Source organism: Xenopus laevis, chromosome 7S (assembly GCF_017654675.1).
Source record: "Xenopus laevis strain J_2021 chromosome 7S, Xenopus_laevis_v10.1, whole genome shotgun sequence".
Taxonomy (NCBI): domain Eukaryota; kingdom Metazoa; phylum Chordata; class Amphibia; order Anura; family Pipidae; genus Xenopus; species Xenopus laevis.
This window is the reverse complement of record NC_054384.1, coordinates 32183027-32205775: the sequence shown is the minus strand read 5'-3', so window position 1 is coordinate 32205775 and position 22749 is coordinate 32183027. Positions and strand designations below refer to the sequence as shown.

The 22749-nt window shown below is 38.6% G+C and overlaps 1 protein-coding gene across 12 annotated transcripts in view; it reads right to left on the bottom strand.

The window, feature by feature from the left end:
• The window catches only part of LOC108697493 (paired box protein Pax-2-B-like), a 69166-nt gene that overhangs the window by 21457 nt on the left and 24960 nt on the right, over positions 1-22749 (bottom strand). For 11 of the 12 annotated variants that reach the window (XM_018227580.2, XM_018227579.2, XM_018227582.2 and 8 more), the window contains exon 6: positions 1912-2087. The exons of the other annotated variant lie outside the window; for it this stretch is intronic. In XM_018227580.2, the coding sequence (XP_018083069.1) occupies positions 1912-2087 (176 nt within the window). The remainder of the gene's footprint in view (positions 1-1911; positions 2088-22749) is intronic. 12 annotated transcript variants of the gene reach the window in all.

Sequence of the window (22749 nt, the reverse complement as noted above, 5' to 3'; positions counted from 1 at the left end):
AGCATTCAGGAAAAATATACCTCACTTTCAAAATCATGGACGTTTGATATTTTGAATAATGGCCTCCATTAAAAACATTAGATACAAAGGAAGAACCACTCCCCCATCACCCTTTTTCCCCTTTCCCTGTGCAGTCGGGTATGAAATTGGGGAGTGGGCCACAGCACATGGTTAACAGAAGGGTGGGAGGGAAAGAGTCATTGCATCTGAAAGGGTGTCCTGTCTGAAACAATCTCGTAATTGCCTTTTTATTATGGTTTTCACTAAAGCAGACCCTGGTCTCTGCAGCTGCCTTTTCAAAAGGATAATAAACAGGGCAAACCGAGAAGAAAAGGGGAGAAAACTCTGCCTGATTAATATTACATTAAATTAAAACTGATTTTCTGCTTTTCTAGACCATTTTTCCCATCCACGCCCCCCACCTCTAAGCCTGGACGCTATAGCCTAGTCATTTCCAATTCCTTTTCGTATTGATCTTCCTGTTGAAATCAGTTTTGTAATTAGCTGCAAATTAGGCCTTCTACTGGGGGTGAAGCTGCCCCCTGATTTATCACCGGAGTAATTCTCTGTGATCGGAGAGAAATTAAAATGAACTCAATTAGGCTTTAGATTTGCTTTATGGGCCCTGCTTTAAGTTTCAGGGGGAAAAATGACTCTGCTGGCGTTTAATAGTCTAATGAAAGTAAATAAAGGTTATCCATTGTAATAAACTTTGGGACTCTGGGAGAAGAGAAATTCCAATCTCAAGCGTGCCTTCTCATCATTTCATCTTTTATAGTTTTGGGCAGTTTCAAAAGAATTTTTCTCTAATTTCATATTTTGTTGAGACAAACAACCTTAAAGATAGGATTTAGAGGGAGATAAAGGTTATGGTATAAACATGTAGGCCAAAGCTCTAGCAATACACAAGATATTACATGTGCTTGTTTTTACCATTATTTTTCAATGCCTGGCTTTTTGGTTGCATCTCTTTATTTTATTAACTGGGTGCAATTATCAATCCATCCTATCTTGTCTTTTTTGTATTTGCTACTGAAAGAATATTAAACTCTCACTTGTTTGTCAGTATTACAAAAAAATGTAAGAGAGTTGCATTTTCAAACATACATAGAGCTGATAATGTTAATACCATATAAACACCAATGGAGGGCACCCAGACGGTAACAAAGTGTATCCAGGCACAGGAAACCTTCCCTACTTAAAATCACTAACTGGATCAGCAGCATCTAAGTGCAGTTTGTGGCAGCTCATTGGGCATAATGGTTTTTGTAGTCCCAAGCTACAATGTCTGCCATGCAAGCAAGTACAATGAGACTGGCTGCCCCCTGCCTGCCAGCAGCTAAAGAAATAGCACCTACTGCTTATGTTAGAAACAAGCAGTAGCAGCAATTCTATTTAAGTGAACTCTGGTTGTGAAGGACAACAAAGGAGAGAAAATGTCCAGATAATAGAGAATTACCATCATGTAAAAGTAGAGAAGTTTATTTAATGTGCCACATTCTGTATGATATTCAGGGCCATGACTCACAGGGCATAGTACTGATTACCATTTAAAAAAAATACTATAATACAATTTTTATATTAAATATTATCAAAACTTAATTTTTAAAAGGGGTAATAAGCAAATATCTCCTGCACAATATTAATTCTGCAGTTCATGACTCTGTGTATACAGTATTTCATAATTTGTAGTTTGTATTTTGCCTGTGCTGGCCTCTGAAGTTTGGATATCTGTATCCGAGTATGTACTCTATCTCAAACTGCCATTTGGGCATGATGACAGTAAGAAAAAAAATAATCTCAAAATGAGCAAACACACACCATTAGAATAAAGGTAATACCTTTGCCTCCCTACATTTTGTTTGTGGTCCACTATCTTAAATATATATATATATATTCCAATGATCTCACCTGTTCAGATTTGATGTGTTCAGCACTCTGAAAGACATCTGGATAAGAAGGACGCTCAAAGACTCGATCTAATGCCTCCAGTTGCTGCTGAGTGAAGTTATCAGCCCGTAGATGCTTCCGTAAACTTTCAACACTGCTCTGGGAATCTCCATTTGGACCAGAACCATCAGATCCATCTATATTATATATATATATATATATTGAAATTAAATTAAAATAATGAGCTCACCTTTCCTTTCTAGTTTCTTCTAAAACTGCTACAACTGCCCAGTGGCATCCAAAAGTGCAAAGGCAACAATTATAAAGTGCACATCAAGTATAATAAGGAGACGTAATACTACAATGTTTGGTAATGCCAGATAAAAAATTCGACACCTTCATTAATTTAGATACTACTCCCAAATTAAACATTTATAGTTTCATTTTAGGGGCAACAGTTTTAATTGTATTTTGTCTTAAATAAGAAAAATAATATTTAAACCTGGAGAAAACATTTATGTTTACTTCTTTTGTTCTTAGACCCATTTCACAGCACAAATCCTGCATGAGGCACTGCTGTGTTCCCAATCTTTTCTTTCAGGATTAAGGCCTGGAGATTACATTAAGACCAATAAATCTTTTTTTTTGCAGGTGATTGTGGGATATGATATAATCAATATTACATTATATAGCATGGAATAGTATCCTTCATAAGCTAATGTAAAATATCAGATATTGATTAGTGCAAGTCTACAGCATTTCTCTTGCCCCTGTAAAGAAAGCAAAATATACTTGCAAGCTCAAGGTTGTGTTTATTTTGCTTTTGTGTTCAACGGTGTGCGTAAGATTTTGCCACAATTCTAATATTATCTTAATAGATCTTATGTTTACAGATGTATGTAAATATTTGTAATACTGTAATGGGTGCAAAAAACTGTTGCACCGTATTGCGAAAAAAAACCCCAATTTTGATGAGCACAGACTGCATTTTGGCAAATTTTCATCATTTTGCAAATATTTGGCGTACCAAATCATGTCAAATTTGCCCTTCACTACTGACTTCCAATAGTAACCCCCAAATCATCTGGCTAAATAGGCCTAAAGGTGGCCATACATGGATAGATCCGCTCGTTTGGCGATGTCCACCTTGAGGTGGGCAATATCGGGCAGATCCGATCGTGGGCCCTAGGGCCCAACGATCGGATCCTAGCATTCGCAAACGGGTGGTCGGACCGCATCAACGAACAGATGCGCCCGCGATCCGACGGGATTTTTAATCCCATCCGATCGAGATCTGGCCGACTTTCGGCCAGATCTCGATCGGGGAAGCCCGTCGGGGGCCCCCATACACGGGCCAATAAGCTGCCGACTTGGTCTGTCGGCAGCTTTTATCGGCCCGTGTATGGCCACCTTTATAGACATGGATTTAGTACCTCTATGGTATCTTCCAGTGAAGTACATTTTTAATGATAATCCCTGCACGTGCAAAACATCTTAAGGAAAAAGTAAAAAAATACCCTTTTCTTATATACATATTAAATCTGGCTAAAGATGCTAAATATTAACAACCGATATCAGCATCCATTGTTCCAAATTATCACAAAACACCTATACCCTCTCCCAGCAATCTATCTTCAATCTATGCCCCTTCTCTCATATATATATATATATATATATATATATATATATATATATATATATATATATATATATATATATATATATATATATATATATATACACATATATATTTTTTTAATATATATTTATATATATATATTTATATTTACTGTAATGTGATCGTTAAGATTGAAATTGAAATGAACTTGGATGGAGTGCGCACCTTTCTCGTACTTTGATATATATATATATATATATATATATATATATATATATATATACATACTGTATGTGTGTGTATATATATATATATATATATATATATATATATATATATATATATATATATATATATATATATATATATAATACATATAATATATAATGCATATACACCTGCCTAAAGCTATTCTGTATGAGATGCTTTTTCCACTCACATTCATTTATGCAATAAGCCCTTTCAGATCACGACAAATCTGTCAGTCTAAATTTGCGAGAGATTATGGCGCTCCCTTTCTTGCACTGGGAGCGATGATATATGATATGTGCTAGCCCTATTGATTGCCTGATCTGGTGGCAGAGGGCCGGCGAAATGAACTTGAAATGAACATCATGCCTCAACTCATTGTGCGTATAATACACTACTTAATCCCACATTTTTCAGCTGCTATGGAATTCAATTGATCAATCATGTTCCACTGATAGTACTATTTAGGGCTTATTGCTGCTCTGTAGGCAGACCTGTTATTTATTTATTTTGGCAAGGGAGAACCTGGTGAATAGAGCCTGTGTTTTAAAGAAGGGATATAAAAAGCAATGCAGGATGAAGGGAGAGAGGGCAGGAGGGGAGAGAGATCGTCATTAACCCTTCACTAACAAAGGTTTTATTATAATTGAACCAGGCAAATCTAATGCACCTTAACAAATGCCCTCTATCAGTATCATGTTTTTCTACTGCAAACAAAATGACATACTTGAAGTCATCTACTAATTTAAAGTCACAATTACTTTCAACTTGTGCCTTTCAGATTAATTTGGTTTTAAAAAACTGTATGTGAGAAAAATTAGGAAAAACACAAGTCTACCAGAAACCGGCCTCAACAACTTGGAAACCAATAGACATCTGTTTGTTATATATATTGGTAACAAACACCTAGAGTGGATAGCCTAGCCCAGGGGTTCCCAACCTTATTTACCCGTGAGCCACATTCCAATGTAAAAAAAAGCTGGGGAGCAACACAAGCATGAAAAAAGTTCATGGGGGAGCCAAATATGGGCTTTGATTTGGCTATATGGCAGCCTCTATGTGAACTGGCAACCTACAGGAGGCTCTTGTTTGGCAGTACACCTGGTTTTTATGCAACTAAAACATTCCATTAGTTTAGGGATTCAAGAATAAGCACCTGCTTTAAGGCCACTGGGAGCAACATCCAATGGGTCGGACAGCAACATGTTACTCACGAGCCACTGGTTGGGGACCACTGGCCTAGCCTTTTCTATTCCATGTATAAAGAGACAATGGCTTATTGATGACTAAGGCCTGCCACCCTGCAAAAGGATACAATAATCTAGCTATTATGTTCCATCTAATTTATATCATAAGAGTGGGGTGCCATTTACTTGGTACCACAAAAAACAATTTGTTACACATCTTTGTATGTTTTCACTGCAGAGCAGTGGAGGATTAGTGCATTCATATTGTTTTCTTCTGCGACTTAATGTAAGTCCCACGAGGAGGTTCTGCAAGTGCTGCTAATTTTTCTGCATTTAATAAAATCTTCATCATTTCCCAAGTTTTTATGTTTAATTATTAATCGGATTGTAAGGTCTTGCCTTGTTCCGCTGGTGTTTACAGTTCCAGGCATATACCTCCTTCACCTACCACCACATGCTTCCTAATTCCCATTGAGACCTGACAGTGTCAGGCATCTTTCCTGGACACCCCCTTGGGGGCTTTTGATAGCGCTGGCAGTTGTTGCAGTTTCAAACTCAATTGTTCTCGTCGGTACTGAGGCAAATGGAGTCATTAATTACCTTATATCAGCTGGGCTGAGTTCAGAAGGCGATCAATAACCCAGCGTTTGTCATTCACAGCAGCAAGCGAGCGAGCAGGAGAACAGCTAAACCAATACCCGCACAGAGCACAACAACATCATATAATCATAATACTAGTCATCAATACTGTAGCAGTGTTTTTCTTCACAGAGATAATTCATTCCTTCAAAAACAGAAAATGACTTTCCTCTTTTCATGCTGCATGCAGAGAAAAGATGTAGGAAGCTTTGGTTGTGAAATCTGACATTAACCATCACTCTTCTGCCCTGGTGCAATGCACTGGCTCAGCAACATGCAGGAGGATGCGGTGGAGTCCCAACTGCTTTTATTAACGTACTGGCAATAGAAAATTCATTAATCATGACTTTAAATGCTCAAGACTGGGAGCAAACCTGTCCTTGTCCTTCAAAAAGGGAAGACTTATTTTCCAACTGCCTTCTTGACCATTTCCTATTGTGAAATCTATATTGTAGGCCTTAATTTGACTTTTAAAAAGAAATAGAATGCACAAGGCCCAAATTATTATACAAAAGTCTACCAGATGCTTTATGCATTTAAACATCTCACAAACAATATAAACAACCATGGATGAATTCCAAGCAATGGTATGGTGGCCATATAGTGGCTGAATCTCCAGTAATCCCACCAAACTGCATTGTTCCATTCTGGTCAATTTTCCCAACAATGGACAGACTGATTGTTGGGACAGACAAATATAATTTCTCTTATAATTTCAGGATGGTCTCTACGAACTACAAACTCAAGGTGGCAAATTGGCCAAACTACCTGACCAAGTAAAGTTCACCTTTCAAAAAAATTTTCAGCTCAATCATTTTTTTTAGATCTAAGGTTCATTTATGAGATAATATTCTGGCAATACCAACAGGGCATTAGGGCAGAAACATACGGTCAGATTCGGGTAGATTAGTCGCCCGGTGACAAATGCCTTCTCGCCAGCTACAATGCAAATCGTAGGCGGGATGGCAATTCGTTATCCGAAGTCGCCCAAGGTTTCCTTGTGAGGCAATTTAGGGCAACTTCGGAAAATGAAGCACTCCGAGTGCCATCCTGCCGGCAATTTGCATTCTAGCCAGTGGCAAGGCAGTTTGGGGAGATTAGTTGCCCCGAAAAGAGGACATTTGTCGCCAGGCCACTAATCTCCCCGAATATGACCATGTGTCTCTGCCCTTATAGTATAAAAGCATTACTAATACAGTTCATAGGGTAATGAATCCTATGCTATAAATAATTAATTAAAAACAAACTACTCACTTGTTTAATACTCTTAAGGCTCATCTATATTACCAGAATAGTTTTAAGTGGTTTAGTTCTAAGCCTGTTTTTGCAAACTCTGGGGATCATGCTAACATTGACATGGGTTTCTTATGAGACAGTGGCAGTAACAAAGAGTGGATCATCTTTTCATTTATACTAAACAAACATCACAAAATTCCAAACATAAATTTAAATACAAAAACAAGCCTCAGGCTAGATCCAGTTGTAACTTTGCATGCAAGATTGAATCAGCTTTGTAGCGTGGTGATGACGCTTAAGAGAATACACTAAGTCCCACAGTTAGTGAGCAGACAAACCTTATAAGTTATGCATGAAGACAAATTGTATGCTATCACCTAGGAAGCTGAACAAACAAAGGGAAGCTTCACTAACTATAGGCTAAACTTACTGAAATACAAACTTCCCTTAGAAATGCTTATCGTCAATAACAGGATGAAGTTCATTATCCATAAACAACAACAGCATAAAAAGTAGATGAGAAGTAGACATGAGAAATTGAAGGAAAATAACCCTGTTTTTCTATAGTAACCATGTTGTCTAATTCAAGGACAGAGTTCAAATCCAATGAACCGTGACATCCCTTTACCCAAGTACTCGCTGCTCCAGTGTTTGAACTTTTGGTTTTCTCTTTATCTGCGCGGTTAGTTATAAACTCATTCAATTAGAGTCAACAACGTGATCTAGATGTTCCCAGATGGCCGACATGTCTTGATCTTTCTATCCTTCATTGTTGCAAATGGTGCATCAGCGCCTACAGTACTTTCCATCACTTTTATAAAAAGGGAACCTGGACACAAAATTCAGCCGCGGGAGCACTTGATTTCTAAGGAGTTCTATTTGTTTAAGGAATTGACAACAGGCTTAAAAGGAAAATACACATTTTTGAAATAGGATCATCATCATTACCATCATAGTGCTTAAAATTAGTTTGTAACAAACAACATATAACAAACTAAGGTTTAAAGAGTACAATGGGATTAACAGACTCTACTTGCTTACAAACTAAAGGGTTAGGGTACAATTGATCATTTTACCTAATTTCACCTTATCTAGCTATCTCTACATATATATTTATAGTCACTGTAATACAGATATGCAGAAACTCCACCCCACTACAATAATGGGCTTTGTGGCACCTTCTCGCTTATAGAGAATATCTTCAGGATAAGCAATAATAGCGCAGGTGGAATCAACATTAGCCCCAAGACATTCTGTGATAACCATCCATTTATTTAATCCCTTTCTACTCATTTATGGTTATGTATAATGCTGGCAAGCCTGACAAAAATGTTTAAAAACCAGCAGCATCAATACAGTTCTAACCAGAAATAAAATATAAATTCATGGAACAAATGGATTTATGAATGCTATAGACAGTGGAGTAACTACCATGGGAGCAGCTCCCCCTCGGAGCCCACTGGAGACCAAATCGCAGCAAAAGCGTTAAAGAAAATGCAGGTCTGGAGGAAGGGGGGTCCTGCACCTGGCAGAGGATAGTTACATTACTGGCTATAAAGAAGTTTATTTTGGGACACTGCAGCAATCACTTAACCGATTAAGAGAATAAGGTGAAAATTTTTCCCCAGGTTAGAAACACATTGCAAACAATTTTGTTTTCAAACAGTTGACCAGCAGATGTGTTTTGAAAAGACAATGAACATATAAGGCATCTTTACAATGTACAATATGTTTCAATGTTGTTTTCTTCCAAACCAATGCTACAGTTTCATCACCCATGCCTCTTATCCCTCATACTGGGGTAATCAGAAGACCTTAAGTAACATGGGGGCACATGTTCATTCCAAAGGCAACTTGCCAAGTGTGTGGTTAAATAATACTTTATGATTTTCAATATGTGGTTTAAATGACACTAAATCCAACAGTTTGGCCTGAAAACCAACCCCAAAACCCCCAATCCCCCATTACACATATATACAGTTTTGGCTCACTGAGATGCTGGTCACTTTTGTACCAGATGATCTCTTGGGATCACTTTACAGATCCATTCAACATAACAAGCGCTGACATTAATGTGTAACAGGTATGTATATATATGTAGCACTGCTAAAAACTGCCCAGAATCATGCAGCCAGGTGCTTTATTCTAGCAAATAAAAATTAAAAACACTGTATAAATGAGAGTGGCCTTTACATTAGAGTATATCAAGCAAAGAAAATATACTGGAATGCCCATATCAGAAAAAATATTTATTATCCAGCAAGGAATTCTGGGAATTTCTTTGAAAGAAGTAAATATCCATGGTGAATTGTGTCAGTTAGCAGAGCGCTTGGGAAAGCAAAGTTGGTCTGTGACCCATTAAGTGGGAAATGCTTTTCACAGGGTTAAACACAGAACAAAAATGGGAAGTCTTTAAAATGCTGCTTAATAAATATACTTGTCAGTATATTCCACTTGTAAGCAAGGAACGTCGTTGCAAAGCAAAACCTTTTTGGTTCAATAGAAGCGTTGGTGTTGAGGTGGGTAAGAAAAGACGTGCTTTTAAGGCTTTCAAGTTAGCTGGTACAGCCGAAACATTTATAAGGTACAAGGAGGCCAATAAATCATGCAAAGAAGCTATAAGGCAAGCTAAAATTGCTATAGAAAAGGATATTGCAGCAAGCAGTAAAAAAAATCCCAAATTATTTTTTAAATATGTCAATAGTAAAAAAATGAAGCAGGAAGGGGTGGGACCCTTACTATCAGAGGGGGATCAGCTGGTTGATGAAAACAAAATAAAAGCGCAGATTCTGAACTCGTATTTTTCATCTGTTTACACAAATGAAGAACCAGTAAGTGAAGGTTTCCTTCTTAACACTCCCAATTCTAGTAATACAACTAATGATGCATGGTTCACACAAGAAGAAATTCAAAAGAGACTTGAACAGGTTAAGATTAACAAAGGTCCAGGGCCAGATGGTATTCATCCCAGGGTAATTAGCGAGCTTAGCTCTGTGATTGCCAAACCTCTTTACTTAATTTTTCAGGATTCATTGAGATCTGGTATTGTGCCAAGAGACTGGCGAATTGCTAATGTGGTGCCTCTATTCAAAAAAGGATCCCGTTCTCAGCCTCAAAACTATAGGCCAGTTAGTCTGACGTCAGTATTAGGAAAGCTTTTCGAAGGGTTAATAAAGGATAAGATACTGGACTTCATAGCAAATCATAATACTATGAGTTTGTGCCAGCATGGTTTTATGCGTAATAGATCTTGCCAGACTAACTTAATTTCTTTTTACGAGAATGTAAGTAGAGACCTCGATTCTGGGATGGCAGTGGATGTGATTTACTTAGACTTTGCTAAAGCATTTGATACAGTGCCACACAAAAGGTTACTGGTTAAATTAAGGAATGTTGGCCTGGAACATAGTATTTGTACCTGGATAGCGAACTGGCTAAAAGATAGACTACAAAGAGTGGTGGTAAATGGAACATTTTCTAATTGGACCAGTGTTGTTAGTGGAGTACCGCAGGGCTCTGTACTAGGTCCCTTGCTTTTCAACTTGTTTATTAATGACCTGGAGGTGGGCATTGAAAGTACTGTTTCTATTTTTGCAGATGATACTAAATTGTGCAGAACTATAGGTTCCATGCAGGATGCTGCCACTTTGCAAAGTGATCTGTCTAAACTGGAAAACTGGGCAGCAAACTGGAAAATGAGGTTCAATGTTGATAAATGCAAGGTTATGCACTTTGGCAAAAATAATATAAATGCAAGTTATACACTAAATGGCAATGTGTTGGGAGTTTCCTTAAATGAAAAGGATCTAGGGGTCTTTGTAGATAACACGTTGTCTAATTCTGGGCAGTGTCATTCTGTGGCTACTAAAGCAAATAAAGTTCTGTCTTGCATAAAAAAGGGCATTAACTCAAGGGATGAAAACATAATTATGCCTCTTTATAGGTCCCTGGTAAGGCCTCATCTGGAGTATGCAGTTCAGTTTTGGACTCCAGTCCTTAAGAGGGATATAAATGAGCTGGAGAGAGTGCAGAGACGTGCAACTAAATTGGTTAGAGGGACGGAAGACTTAAATTATGAGGGTAGACTGTCAAGGTTGGGGTTGTTTTCTCTGGAAAAAAGGCGCTTGCGAGGGGACATGATTACACTTTACAAGTACATTAGAGGACATTATAGACAAATGGCAGGGGACCTTTTTACCCATAAAGTGGATCACCGTACCAGAGGCCACCCCTTTAGACTAGAAGAAAAGAACTTTCATTTGAAGCAACGTAGAGGGTTCTTCACAGTCAGGACAGTGAGGTTGTGGAATGCACTGCCGGGTGATGTTGTGATGGCTGATTCAGTTAATGCCTTTAAGAATGGCTTGGATGATTTTTTGGACAGACATAATATTAAAGGCTATTGTGATACTAAACTCTATAGTTAATATAGGTATGGGTATATAGAATTTTAATTAAAAGTAGGGAGGGGTGTGTGTATGGATGCTGGGTTTTCATTTGGAGGGGTTGAACTTGATGGACTTTGTCTTTTTTCAACCCAATTTAACTATGTAACTATGTAACTATGAGGTTGAGATACTATGCACCTTCAGGCCTATACACTGTGGAACACGAATAAGCCTGAAAGCACCTCACAAGCCAATCTCAAAATGCCAGTTTCGTTAGCTGCAAAGACACAAAGAAGGCGAAAAATTACATAGCATGCAGCTCTAACTATGCTTGTTTAGAGAAACTGCTTGCATTTATGAAGTCTTTGGTGCGGAAAGCAGGGTTGCAAATGACTGCATCAGGAGCGACAGTAGGGGCCATTAATTTCCTGTTATGTTTTCCTGTGTTGGGGGCTTTATTAATTTAATTTTACACTGTCGAACAACGGCGAGAGCTGACACTACCACACTTTCATTTTTTTTCAGCACTTCATTCTGGTTGTCTGACATACACAGCAAGTCATGAGGCCCAGTAAATAGATGAAGTCTCCTGCCTCTCTGATATTTAATGCAGACTCTATGTGCTCAAGCCCAATTCAAAAATCCTTTTGTTTCTCTAATATTAGCCTTACGTCTACTCATTCTACGTCTTGCATAAATAAGAAAAAAAAAAAAATATCACACTAAGAGAAAGGGATTTTGCCAGATTTTGACCCTTTAAATAAATAGTAATGTGTGAATGCATAGGCAATTACTATACTGTGCTTCTATATAAATGGTTGTCTGTCTTCTTCCTACCCATGCTTGCTACAATAATACGGAACTAGATGAGGGCTTGTTAGTGACTTCTGAAAATAATAGCCTTCAAAAATTACCAATAATACACAGTGTCGGACTGGCCCACAGGGATACCAGGAAAAGTCCCGGTGGGCCCAGGTGTCAGTGGCCCTTATGCTGCTAAACATTTGACCTATTTCATGGCCATTCCCTATTTTTAAGAGAACAAAGAGGCTAAATAGATGGAATAACAGATTATAGTATTATAGTATGTAAAGAAAACAGACTAGGAGAATAGAGGTTGAGTGAGGAGAAGAAGAATAATAGTTCTAAGAGTGGGCCCCTGGTCTAAGATTAATTGGTGGGCCCCTAGTCAAAGGTTTTTGGGTGGGCCCCTAGTGTCCCATTCCGACACTGATAATACAACAGGAACCCAGGAACAGTTTTTTCTTCTGAAGAACAGCAAATAAGATTGATAAGATTTGCTTCCCTTAGCACTGAGTTGAATTTATGAAACACACCGTGAGGCAGGCCCTTGTTACAAAGGAGTTACCCTGTAATTGAAGTTATGATTATGTACGTTATCTCTTAGTCATAAAGGATTCTCTGCTTTAGAAAACAAACAAGATCCTCAATCATAAGCTATCCCCTCTGTCGGTCTGCTGTCATCTCTGAACTGAACACACAAGATACTGAATCCTTATCGTGTAAAAAACCTCAAAATTCATAACTGGCTATCTTTAAATCTCTCTTCTGTACTTTATGTCAGAATGGAATGCTGCCAGCATGTCCTGCTCTCCAACTTCCAAACCTTTTCATTCCCCTGCAAAGCGAGGCTCAGGCAGACGTAGACTATATAACTTTCATAACTCTTCCCAAGTATATCCCTATGGATACCTACCCTTCAATATTCCCTGAGAACCCAGCGACAGAGTTTTGTATATCAATTAGCATTGGGTCAACGTGGACTCCCTGAGCCCAATACTTCTTGTATGAATGACTTAATAGTATCCCAAACTGGTGCATTAAACCCCAAGAGCAGCTGATATCTGCAAGACTTCAACAAAGCCTGAAGTGTTTAAATGGGATTTGTAGAACTATATTTATGAGCATCTCAGGCTGTATCCGACTGGTATGACATCAACTTATATTTAACCACTTGCATCCCTGCCTCTTTTTTATTATACAGAGCCAATTAATATTACAATTTATCCGTGCCTTTTTGCCAGTAAATCAGTTTACCAGCTGCTGTACAAAAGTAAGTCTTATTGTCGGAAATAGCTTGTTGGATACACATCACAGTATTCTACACACCCATTCCAAATATCAACTTTTTCTTGAATTATTAGTGTGCAGTTTGCATTTTGTGCTCACTCAGATTCTACCCATGCATATGGCAGTATTCCTCTGAATATGCCATTTAGTATAACTAAACTTTTAAAAACCTCTATAGGTAGGGACAGCTTTTAGTATGTTATTGAATGGCCAATCCTAAGCAACTTTTTAATTAGCCTTCATTTTTTTAATAGCTTTTAAATGATTTGCCTTCTTCCTTTCCAGCTTTTAAATAGAGAGGGGTCACTGATCCCTAAAAAAACAAATGCTCTGTAACGCAACAAATGTATTGTTGTTGCCACATTTTCAGGCCTCTCCTATTCATTTTCCAGTCTTATTCAAATCAATGCATGGTTGCTAGGGTAATTTGGACCCTAGTAACCAGATTGCTGAAACTGCTAACTTGAGAGCTGCTCAATAAAAAGATAAATAACCACAAATAATAAAAAATGAAAACCAGTTACAGATTTTCTCAGAATATCACACACTACGTCATAGTAAAAGTTCATTTAAAGGTAATCAACCCCTACTTAATGTAAGTAATGCATATACAGGTATTGGGTCTGCAAACCATGAAAAGTTCCAGCAATACAGAAATGCCATTTCCCATAGTCAAAGCATATTTTAAGAAGCAATTCTTCATTTTTGAGCATGGTGTGATAATAATAAGAGCTATAAATGAAATTCAATTTCACTAATATGTTAATGGAATAACTCCAGTCATTCTATAACTAATTCCAAGTGGTAAATAAAGATGTAATCTGGGGACGCGAATCAATATCCACTTTTCATTTTTTTCCTGTACGATTACATTTCAGTTTCAGCCTGTTCTTACTGAGCTCTATGAATACATATTTACCTCAACAGGCACGTTGGGAATAGGAATGGAAAACTACAGGCTGATTCGGAGCCTCCTGTGATGTTCTCTTAAAGAGGGAACACGAGCCCCGGTTAGTCTACATCTCTGAAAAGGTTGGGATTTCTGAGGCCGCCTTGCAGTGCTGTCAAGGTCACCAGGTTTAGGTTCACTGAACGGTCAGAGCGTTTTGAGTTACTGGCACTGCCTGCTGATTCCTTTGGTGATTTTTATCCATCTCTTCCAGTGTGTGGGATGGGAAGATAACTCACCTAAGTCAGGGGGGATCTCAGAGCTTCAACATCATATTCAGGAATGTGGGAGGGTCTCTCCCCCCCTTTAGCACTCCTTCCCTCAGCTAAATAGCAGGTGAGTTTTTATTACAAGTAGTCATAAGACAATACAAGCCTTTTCCTTTCCCGTAACCAACCACTGGGACGCACAGAGAAGGGAAATGGGTTGCAAAAACTTCATGTGAAATGAGTTTGCAATAAACTGTCTCCCTCTGCCTCCCCTTTAACTGGAACTGCAAGGTTTCTTAGGTGCACAAAGAGTCCAAATAAGCAAGTCTTTAAAAGGCAGGGGGGGGGCTTTAATAATTTTGGGCTTTGATGAGTGATACGTCTGAGATGCCGGTGATCCTGGGAACTGGAGAGATTTCCTTTTAGTAAGCGAGACTCCCGTCTAATGACTAGGACTTGACAAGGCCAAAGGAAACTTGCAGATCCCATGGGCTCTGCTTACAAAGCTCCTGAAAAGTGGCATCGAGACTATTAAAGTTTTATCAAGTGCTAATCAAGTATCTGATGCAGATCTCTTAGCCAAAAAAAAAAAGTTAACTGTGTTATTGAGATAGGGAAAATACCCAGATAATGAGAGCACTTGAAGTAAAAGACAATTATTATTTGGGTGAGCCAGGCCAGAGTGTAAATAAATCCAAAGAGTTATATAAAGTACAAGGAAAATGAAATATAACCTTTTAATTTTTCTTGGGCAAGGAACAAGCGTTTCCTGCCACATGGCAGGCCAAAATTGCCCTTGATGGCAAAGTTATCGAAAAAGGAAAAGATAAAAAAAATATTTTTTCAGTAAAATACATAACCAGCTATGTATCCTTTATAACAGGATTCATATTCACTTTATGAGTGCTTATGTATTATATAGTGCATAGGGGCGATCTGTGGGCTTCTGCCACCTGAGATAGCATCCCTGATGCCGCCCCCTCTCCCACTCTGCACTTAAAACTTTAGCGTTGGAACTGGTCAAAAGGAGGCTGCATGCTAGGATTAGCACCTTCCTTGAGGAGCTGTACCTCCCAGGGCTAATATAGCATGTTGCACCTACACCCACAACTGACTTGCACCTAACAAATCTCATCCTAATACCACCCAAGCACACATGGATTCAATAAGAATTCAGCATATTTGCATCCACGTTGGTAAACTGCGCCCCTAAATTACCCTGGAAATAAACGCAACTAGGCTGTATTGTGAGTAAAAAAACATTTTGTTGTATATGTAGTATCTTGAACATTGTACTTGCTTCTTAAATGAGCCATTTAAATGGACAAATAAAAAGACTCTTTACATGAGTTGGAGCTGTCATACTGTTTCTCATCAAAGCAACAATATTTAAATTTACATCCGCTGGCTCCAGTAAACAGTGGCCTCTGGTGGCCAATCATAATTAAATTTAGCAGAACTAGGTTACTTAACTTTACAGCCATTTACTCAAATTGTTTCATATCATTCCTTTAGTCATTTTTTCCCCTTTGTGTGTCTCATGTTGTACCATGCTGAGTCACGTCACACCATTATACCCCAACACAAGCTGTAGTTTTCATATGGGTAGAGTTTGGTAAACAAAGGCAAATTATTAATTATGTAACCACCACCCTATTGTATAAGGTCCAAATGACCAGAAGAATGCATGCTAATATGCTGTGATTCTAGACTAGGAGATGGGCCCTACTGGCTCCTACTAACTAGAGGCAGTAGGTTATTTTTGTAGATGGTTCCTCAGCCCACACAAGGAGGTAATATGAGTCTGCCTTGCACAGAGCTTCTCAGGTAATTGGTTTATATATCTAGAAGCACTGGTAGCAATCTCGGCACAGACAGACTAGCAGTAAAGTCAGTTCCTTAAGGCTATTTCCTTTGTCTTTTCAATTGCTTGCACATCCGTGAGAGTTTCAGGGAGAGAATGAGAGAGAGAGACACAGAGATGGTGAGAGAGAGAGGGAAAATGTTAATTTGTGAATTAATAGCTTTTCTCAGCGGAATTGTAAATTCAAATGTCACCTCGCACGACGATGTCCTGGTTGGCCTGCAGAAGAATCAGTGACAAGATAGTATACTTTGCTTCCCACCCACTCATACACAAAGATGCACACACAATGCTATACCTTCCCCCTCCCATGGAGGAATTACTGTAAATGCAGCTATTAAATGAGGGTGATACCCAATATCAGAATGAAGGAATCAACACAAAGTTTTTGTTCAGTGTGGAGCAGGAAGAAATAAAAGGCAGGTTGGAAGCAGAAATGAAGGGTGACCTGGAGAGTGTAGGAAGGCTGGGCCAGAATAAAAGCTAGCCCCTCCTGTATTTGTTGTTGTTGAATTACAAATACCAGTATACAACCCAGTCTCAATTATTACAAAGTGTTTTTTTTTTTTAAAGGTGCCAGCACTGGACAAAAAAACTCAATTTTCCTCCCAGAACAGAACAGGGATTCTGGGATTATATGGAATGCATATTGCTTTCTGCTTTGACGATGGACAGACTTAAAGTGATACTGACTCTAAAAAATATATTTTCAAAATATTAATCTACGTTAAAAGTCACCTATAGGTCATGTTGATCTTTTTTGCTGAGAGGTCTGTTTTTGTAAGTAATTGTCACTTGAAGTTCCTAAACCTGACTGTTTTGCCAACCTGACTGTCCCTTCTTAACCTGTCAGTTAGAGTTTCTAATGTTAATGGACTCTTGCTGCACAAATATGACAGCCCCCTCATAGAGGAACATGGGGGTAAGAAAGGTAATGTAAAAGCATCAGGCATATACTTTTATGGCAAAATTACATTCAAAGACAATGTTATGATAGATAATAAAAACATTTTTTTTTATGTTAGTATCTCTTTAAATGGATGGGTGCTGTTTCAACCTTAACTACTACAACTGGAAGAAAGTGAAGAGGTCAAATGGTTTGATTGATTATTTGAAAAGCTCTTGCTAGTATTGCTAAATCTGCATGAAAAGTTCAGGCAGCTCAACTGCATTTATCATAATTCAAAGTGCATTGCTTTTCAGCGGAGAAGGAAAGTGATTTACCTTATCTATTTCTCACAAATAGAGGAAATTCTGCAAACAGTGATCTAGGTGGGTTGCTGAGGACTACATTTCCCAGCATCCTCAGCCAACATGCCTTCTTTGTGTGAGTGACCCTGAAGATATAGTCTGCTCTGGTGCACCACCACTGCATAGTTTACACTGAAAAAAAACCCTCATTGTTTTCTGGCAGGAGGCGGGCAGGAATAAGAGATTCATAGATAGAGATTAAATATGCAATTTTCTCTCACCTTGCAAGAGCTGCCCCTGGGCTGTGCCTGGCCTAAATATCTCCTATGTTTCTTGCCCTCTCTGTCTGCCCTCCCACCTCCTTTTCTTTCTTTCCAGAAAATTACCTTCAAAATTGATTTCCACTTTTACAAACAAATATAATAGGAACATGAAGAAAGAACCAGGGCTGTGATGAATTAATGCTGTCACATGCCAGGTCTGTCTGGATTTTTTTTTAATGCTGCTGCTAGGATGCGTTTTGTTAACACTGCAATTTATCACCTACCTTCTTGCCCTTCCTTATCCCTCAACACCCCAATTTATTCAGTGTCACTTTTTACCAGATTCCATGATGTAGAACAGGGACGTCTCATGAATGCACCTGCAGCTCTAGATAAACTACAACTCCCAGAAACTGCTAATGGTCGTAATGATGCTGGGGGGCTGTAGTAACACAAAAGGTGGAGGAATGACAGCCGATTGGTTTATGGGTTAAAAGAAGACTTGAACACTGAAGCAATAGCACCAAGTCCAGTGGGTGATAGAGATTCCTGGAGAATGAAGTTGAGACACACTGAAAGTCATCAATTTGTTTCCAAAAACTATGAAAAATACAAAAGGCGCCCGTCAATATCTGCCAGATTAAAAGTTCCACTGAATGCCGAAGTATGATGATAATTATAGCTCCTCAACAGCAGGGCCATAATTGCAGGTATACATTTCCTTCCTTTCTCTGCCCTATGCAATATTATCTAGACTGAGTATTCCTCCACACTCTTTATATTTATATATATATATATATATATATATATATATATATATATATATATATATATATATACTCTTGTTCCCTTATTTGATTCACCTCTGGAAGGCAAGGGTTAACTGAGCCTCCTCTGAGCAGACATAAGAGCAAAGCTTTAGCTTAGTCATACAAAAGCAAGGCACAGGGAGAAGTGAATGCTCGTGCCAGGGAGACAGAAGGACAGAGAGAATGCCAGAGGGACAGGCAGCTGTTGCAAGTGGTACACGCACATAAATACTAAGGGATAAACATTTAGACATATTAGAGTGAGTGTGTGCTAAATTGCGTGTAAATAATTGCCTTGCTCCTATTCACATGAACATAGTTCTTATTAAGCTCACTGGTATCACTACCAACCTGCAGGCTGGTGTTCAACTACAACTCCCACAATCCATTGACAGGCAACAGCAGCCATGCAATTATGGGAATTGTAGTTGCTGAAATTATGTGTGTTGCATATTAGAGTGCATGCACTGCCAGCCTTAGGCCATCTAACTGCAGAACTACAATCCCTGCATCCTCTGACCACCAGGTAGGTTGGCAATCCCTTCTGTGCTGGAATGAACTTCCCAGTTCAACTCTGTGTTATGTTTGTTTAGTTGGAACTCATGCTGTTATACAGAGATTATACATCATTCACCAGTAGCACCTTACAATCTAATCACACTGCCACATACTGTGGTCAATATTATGAGGAGCCCCTTAACCTGCCTGTATGTTCTGGAGTGTGGGAGGAAACCAGGCTACCCGGAGCAAACACATCGGGAGAACATACAAACTCCTTGGAGAGAGTCCCCTCACTGGAATCAAACCTATGACCCAAGGCCCAAGCACAGATGTACATTTTACAGAAGTTTTTATAAAAGTATTTGCAAACATCTCATTATATTTGAATGTACCGGGAACTGGAACAGTATACATTTACCATCAATACTGCTCATATAGCCAAACCCATAGTTTGGTCACAGACAAAACCAAACTGTGACAACAGTCATTTGTCAAGGGCACCAACAATGACGTCAGATGACTACACAGAAACCATCATATTTGGCAAGATCCTGGCTCAGCTCTCAAATTATGTGCAAATCCTAACCAAGATAGGATCAAGATACTTAGGTGCACATTTACTTAGCTCGAGTGAAGGAATAGAATAAAAAATACTTCGAATTTTGAAGTATTTTTTTGGCTACTTCGACCATCGAATTGGCTACTTCGACCTTCGACTACGACTTTGATTCGAACAAAAAATCGATCGACTATTCGATAGTCGAAGTACTGTCTCTTTAAAAAAAACTTCGACCACTTACTTCGCCACCTAAAACCTACCGAGCATTAATGTTAGCCTATGGGGAAGGTCCCCATAGGCTTTCCTAGCTTTTTTTGATCTAAGGAAAATCGTTTGATCCTTTGAATCGTTCGATTCAAAGGATTTTTCCTTCGATCGTACGATCGTACTAAATGCGGTAAATCCTTCGACTTCGATATTCGAAGTCGAAGGATTTTACTTTTACGGTCGAATATTGAGGGTTAATTAACCCTTAATATTCGACCCTAAGTAAATGTGCCCCTTATTGCTGCCCTAACCAAGATGCGATCAAGATACTTAGGGGCAGATTTACATAGGATCGAATATCTAGGGTTAATTAACCAACAATATTCGACTGCCGAATGTAAATCCTTCGAAGGATTTAGCGTTATTCCTACGATCGAACGATTAAATCCTTTGAATCTAAGGATTTTAATCCATCGATCGAAGGATATTCCTTTGATCAGAAAATTGTTAGGAAGCCTATGGGGACAGTCGAACGATTTTTAGTTCGAATCGTTCGATTCGAAGTCGAAGTAGCCTATTCGATGGTCGAAGTAGCCATATTCGACCATTCGAAATTTGAAGTATTTTTTCTTCTATTCCTTCACTCGAGCTAAGTAAATGGGCCCCTTATTGTTGCCCTTAAAATGAAAGCACAATAGTAGCATGTTGCATGCATATGGTATTAACCGTTCCTCTTCATGCTTCTTTTTATGTATATGAGCTGCCATACTGCTTTTCTCAGACTGTGCAACTATTAAAGATTTTATTACATTATCAAGAAAATTATTTTCTCATTGAGTGCAATGGACTCAGAATACACCCCAAATTTCCTCTGATCTGTTTAGTATATGAACTAGTAAATTCATCAATAAATGATCTATGATACACAACTCAAAAATAGGGATGGGCGGATTTTTTTGCCTTGTTTCGCAGTAAAAATGACACCCATAGACTTCTATGGCGTTGTGCGTCAAAATAAAAAGACGCGCGTCAACAAAATTTTTTGCCGCCCATAGACTTAAATGGGCTTTGGCGACGAATTTTTGGCGAAACGGGTCAAATTCGCCCATCCCTACATCAACACATATTTATGTTTCCTATCATTGCAAGGATACACATAGTGCTTGTGAGATCTCCTAACCCCCAAAATAAAACAGACATCATTATAATCCCAAAAAGCACAAAATTCATTCTACAGGGCCCATTAAAAACAAGAAATGGCAAACAAACATACACAGACATGTTTCCAACTATATAATGAGAGAAGATTCAGGAGACAGACAAGGAGCACCATTGAGGGACATTAATGATGCCAGAGAGACAAACGCTTTGGAAAGCGAGTTGCAAGAACAGCAAGGGGGCTCCTTTAAACACCACTGGGATAAAATATTTATTTTGCCAGAAAGTGGAAGTGCCAAAATGACATTCGAAGCCAGTGCCAGAGAGAAAGTGCCAGACACACAAAAGAAACGGTGCTTTTATTAGCATGCAAAGCCAGTGCCAGCCCAGCACCACCACTATTCTTCAGACAGAAATCTGGATTAATTTGTTATAAATTTTTGTGTTAGTGAGCTGGACCCCCAGGAAAGCTCTAGCTCTTGTGTGGGGGTTTAAAATAATCTGGCAGTCAAAAACACAAAACTTCCATAATTCAAGTCAGAATAATCCATCAGTTCTATAACTAGGGCAAAGTGATTTCTAATAATGTTTAATTGCTGGGAGAATGCTGAGTACATGTTTACTTACTACAAGGTGGCAAACAATATCCCAGATAATATTGAAATTCCCATAAAAGCTGGGAAGTCCTCTGGTGAACTATGGCAAACTGTGGTGATGTGTCCCTGGATTTGAGTAAGTAGAAATCCTTGATAAGCAATATAAAAACACAACAGACTTCCCTTTTAACACAAAATGTAAGGGCCACTAATCGGTTAAATAAAGCCATAGGATTCACTGCTGAGTCATCAGCATGACATCATACAGATTGTATAATCAGCATGACATCATACACTGATTTAACTTCTATTCAAGAATTGTTACGTTACTGTCATATCATAGGTGTGTTGTTCAGTGTTACAGGGGTTAAATGCGTTGGTCTGACCATTAGACCTCTTACTGTGCAAAACTTTTCTACACAACTATACAGAACTTTCATAAATACATAACCCCAAGGGCTCATAAATCTCTTACAGTGCAACACTGTACAGAACTTTAATAAATAGAAAGCAGCAGAAAGGTGGAGGGACTGACCAATGACCTTCTGTTTTGAGCCATTCTAAATATACCATGAGTTTGTTTCTGACCTGGGTGCGGAATGGTGTAGACTTCTTCCCATGCTCCAAAAACACAGAGATGTGTTAAATAGCTTCTAATAAATATCTAGTATAGGTAAATCTACCATGACCTGGATGAATGAAAATCTTCATAGTCATATGGCTTCTAATAAAGGCGACCATAGTGTGTGTGTAATAGGGACCTTAGACTGTAAGCTCTCTGGGAGAGGGCGTAATAAAATCATATAAATAGTGTGTACTATTCACCATAAATTAGCATGCAATAAATATGGATGTTCTATATCCAGGCCTCTACCTGAACTCCTAACTCCCAGAATCCATTTTCAGCAGATACCGGTACTTGTAGCCCAATAACAGCTGGAAGGCCGAAGTATGGTCATTTCTAAACTGGACCATGATTCAAGGCCGACCAATATTTCATGGGTTACAGCTTCTACTCCCAAACATTACAGGCAATTTATTAACATTATAGACATTGCAACACCTGAAAGCAAAGCTATTTGTACCCTGTCAACACTGTGAAAAAAACTAACAAATCTATAAAAACAGAAATGGCAGAACTGTTG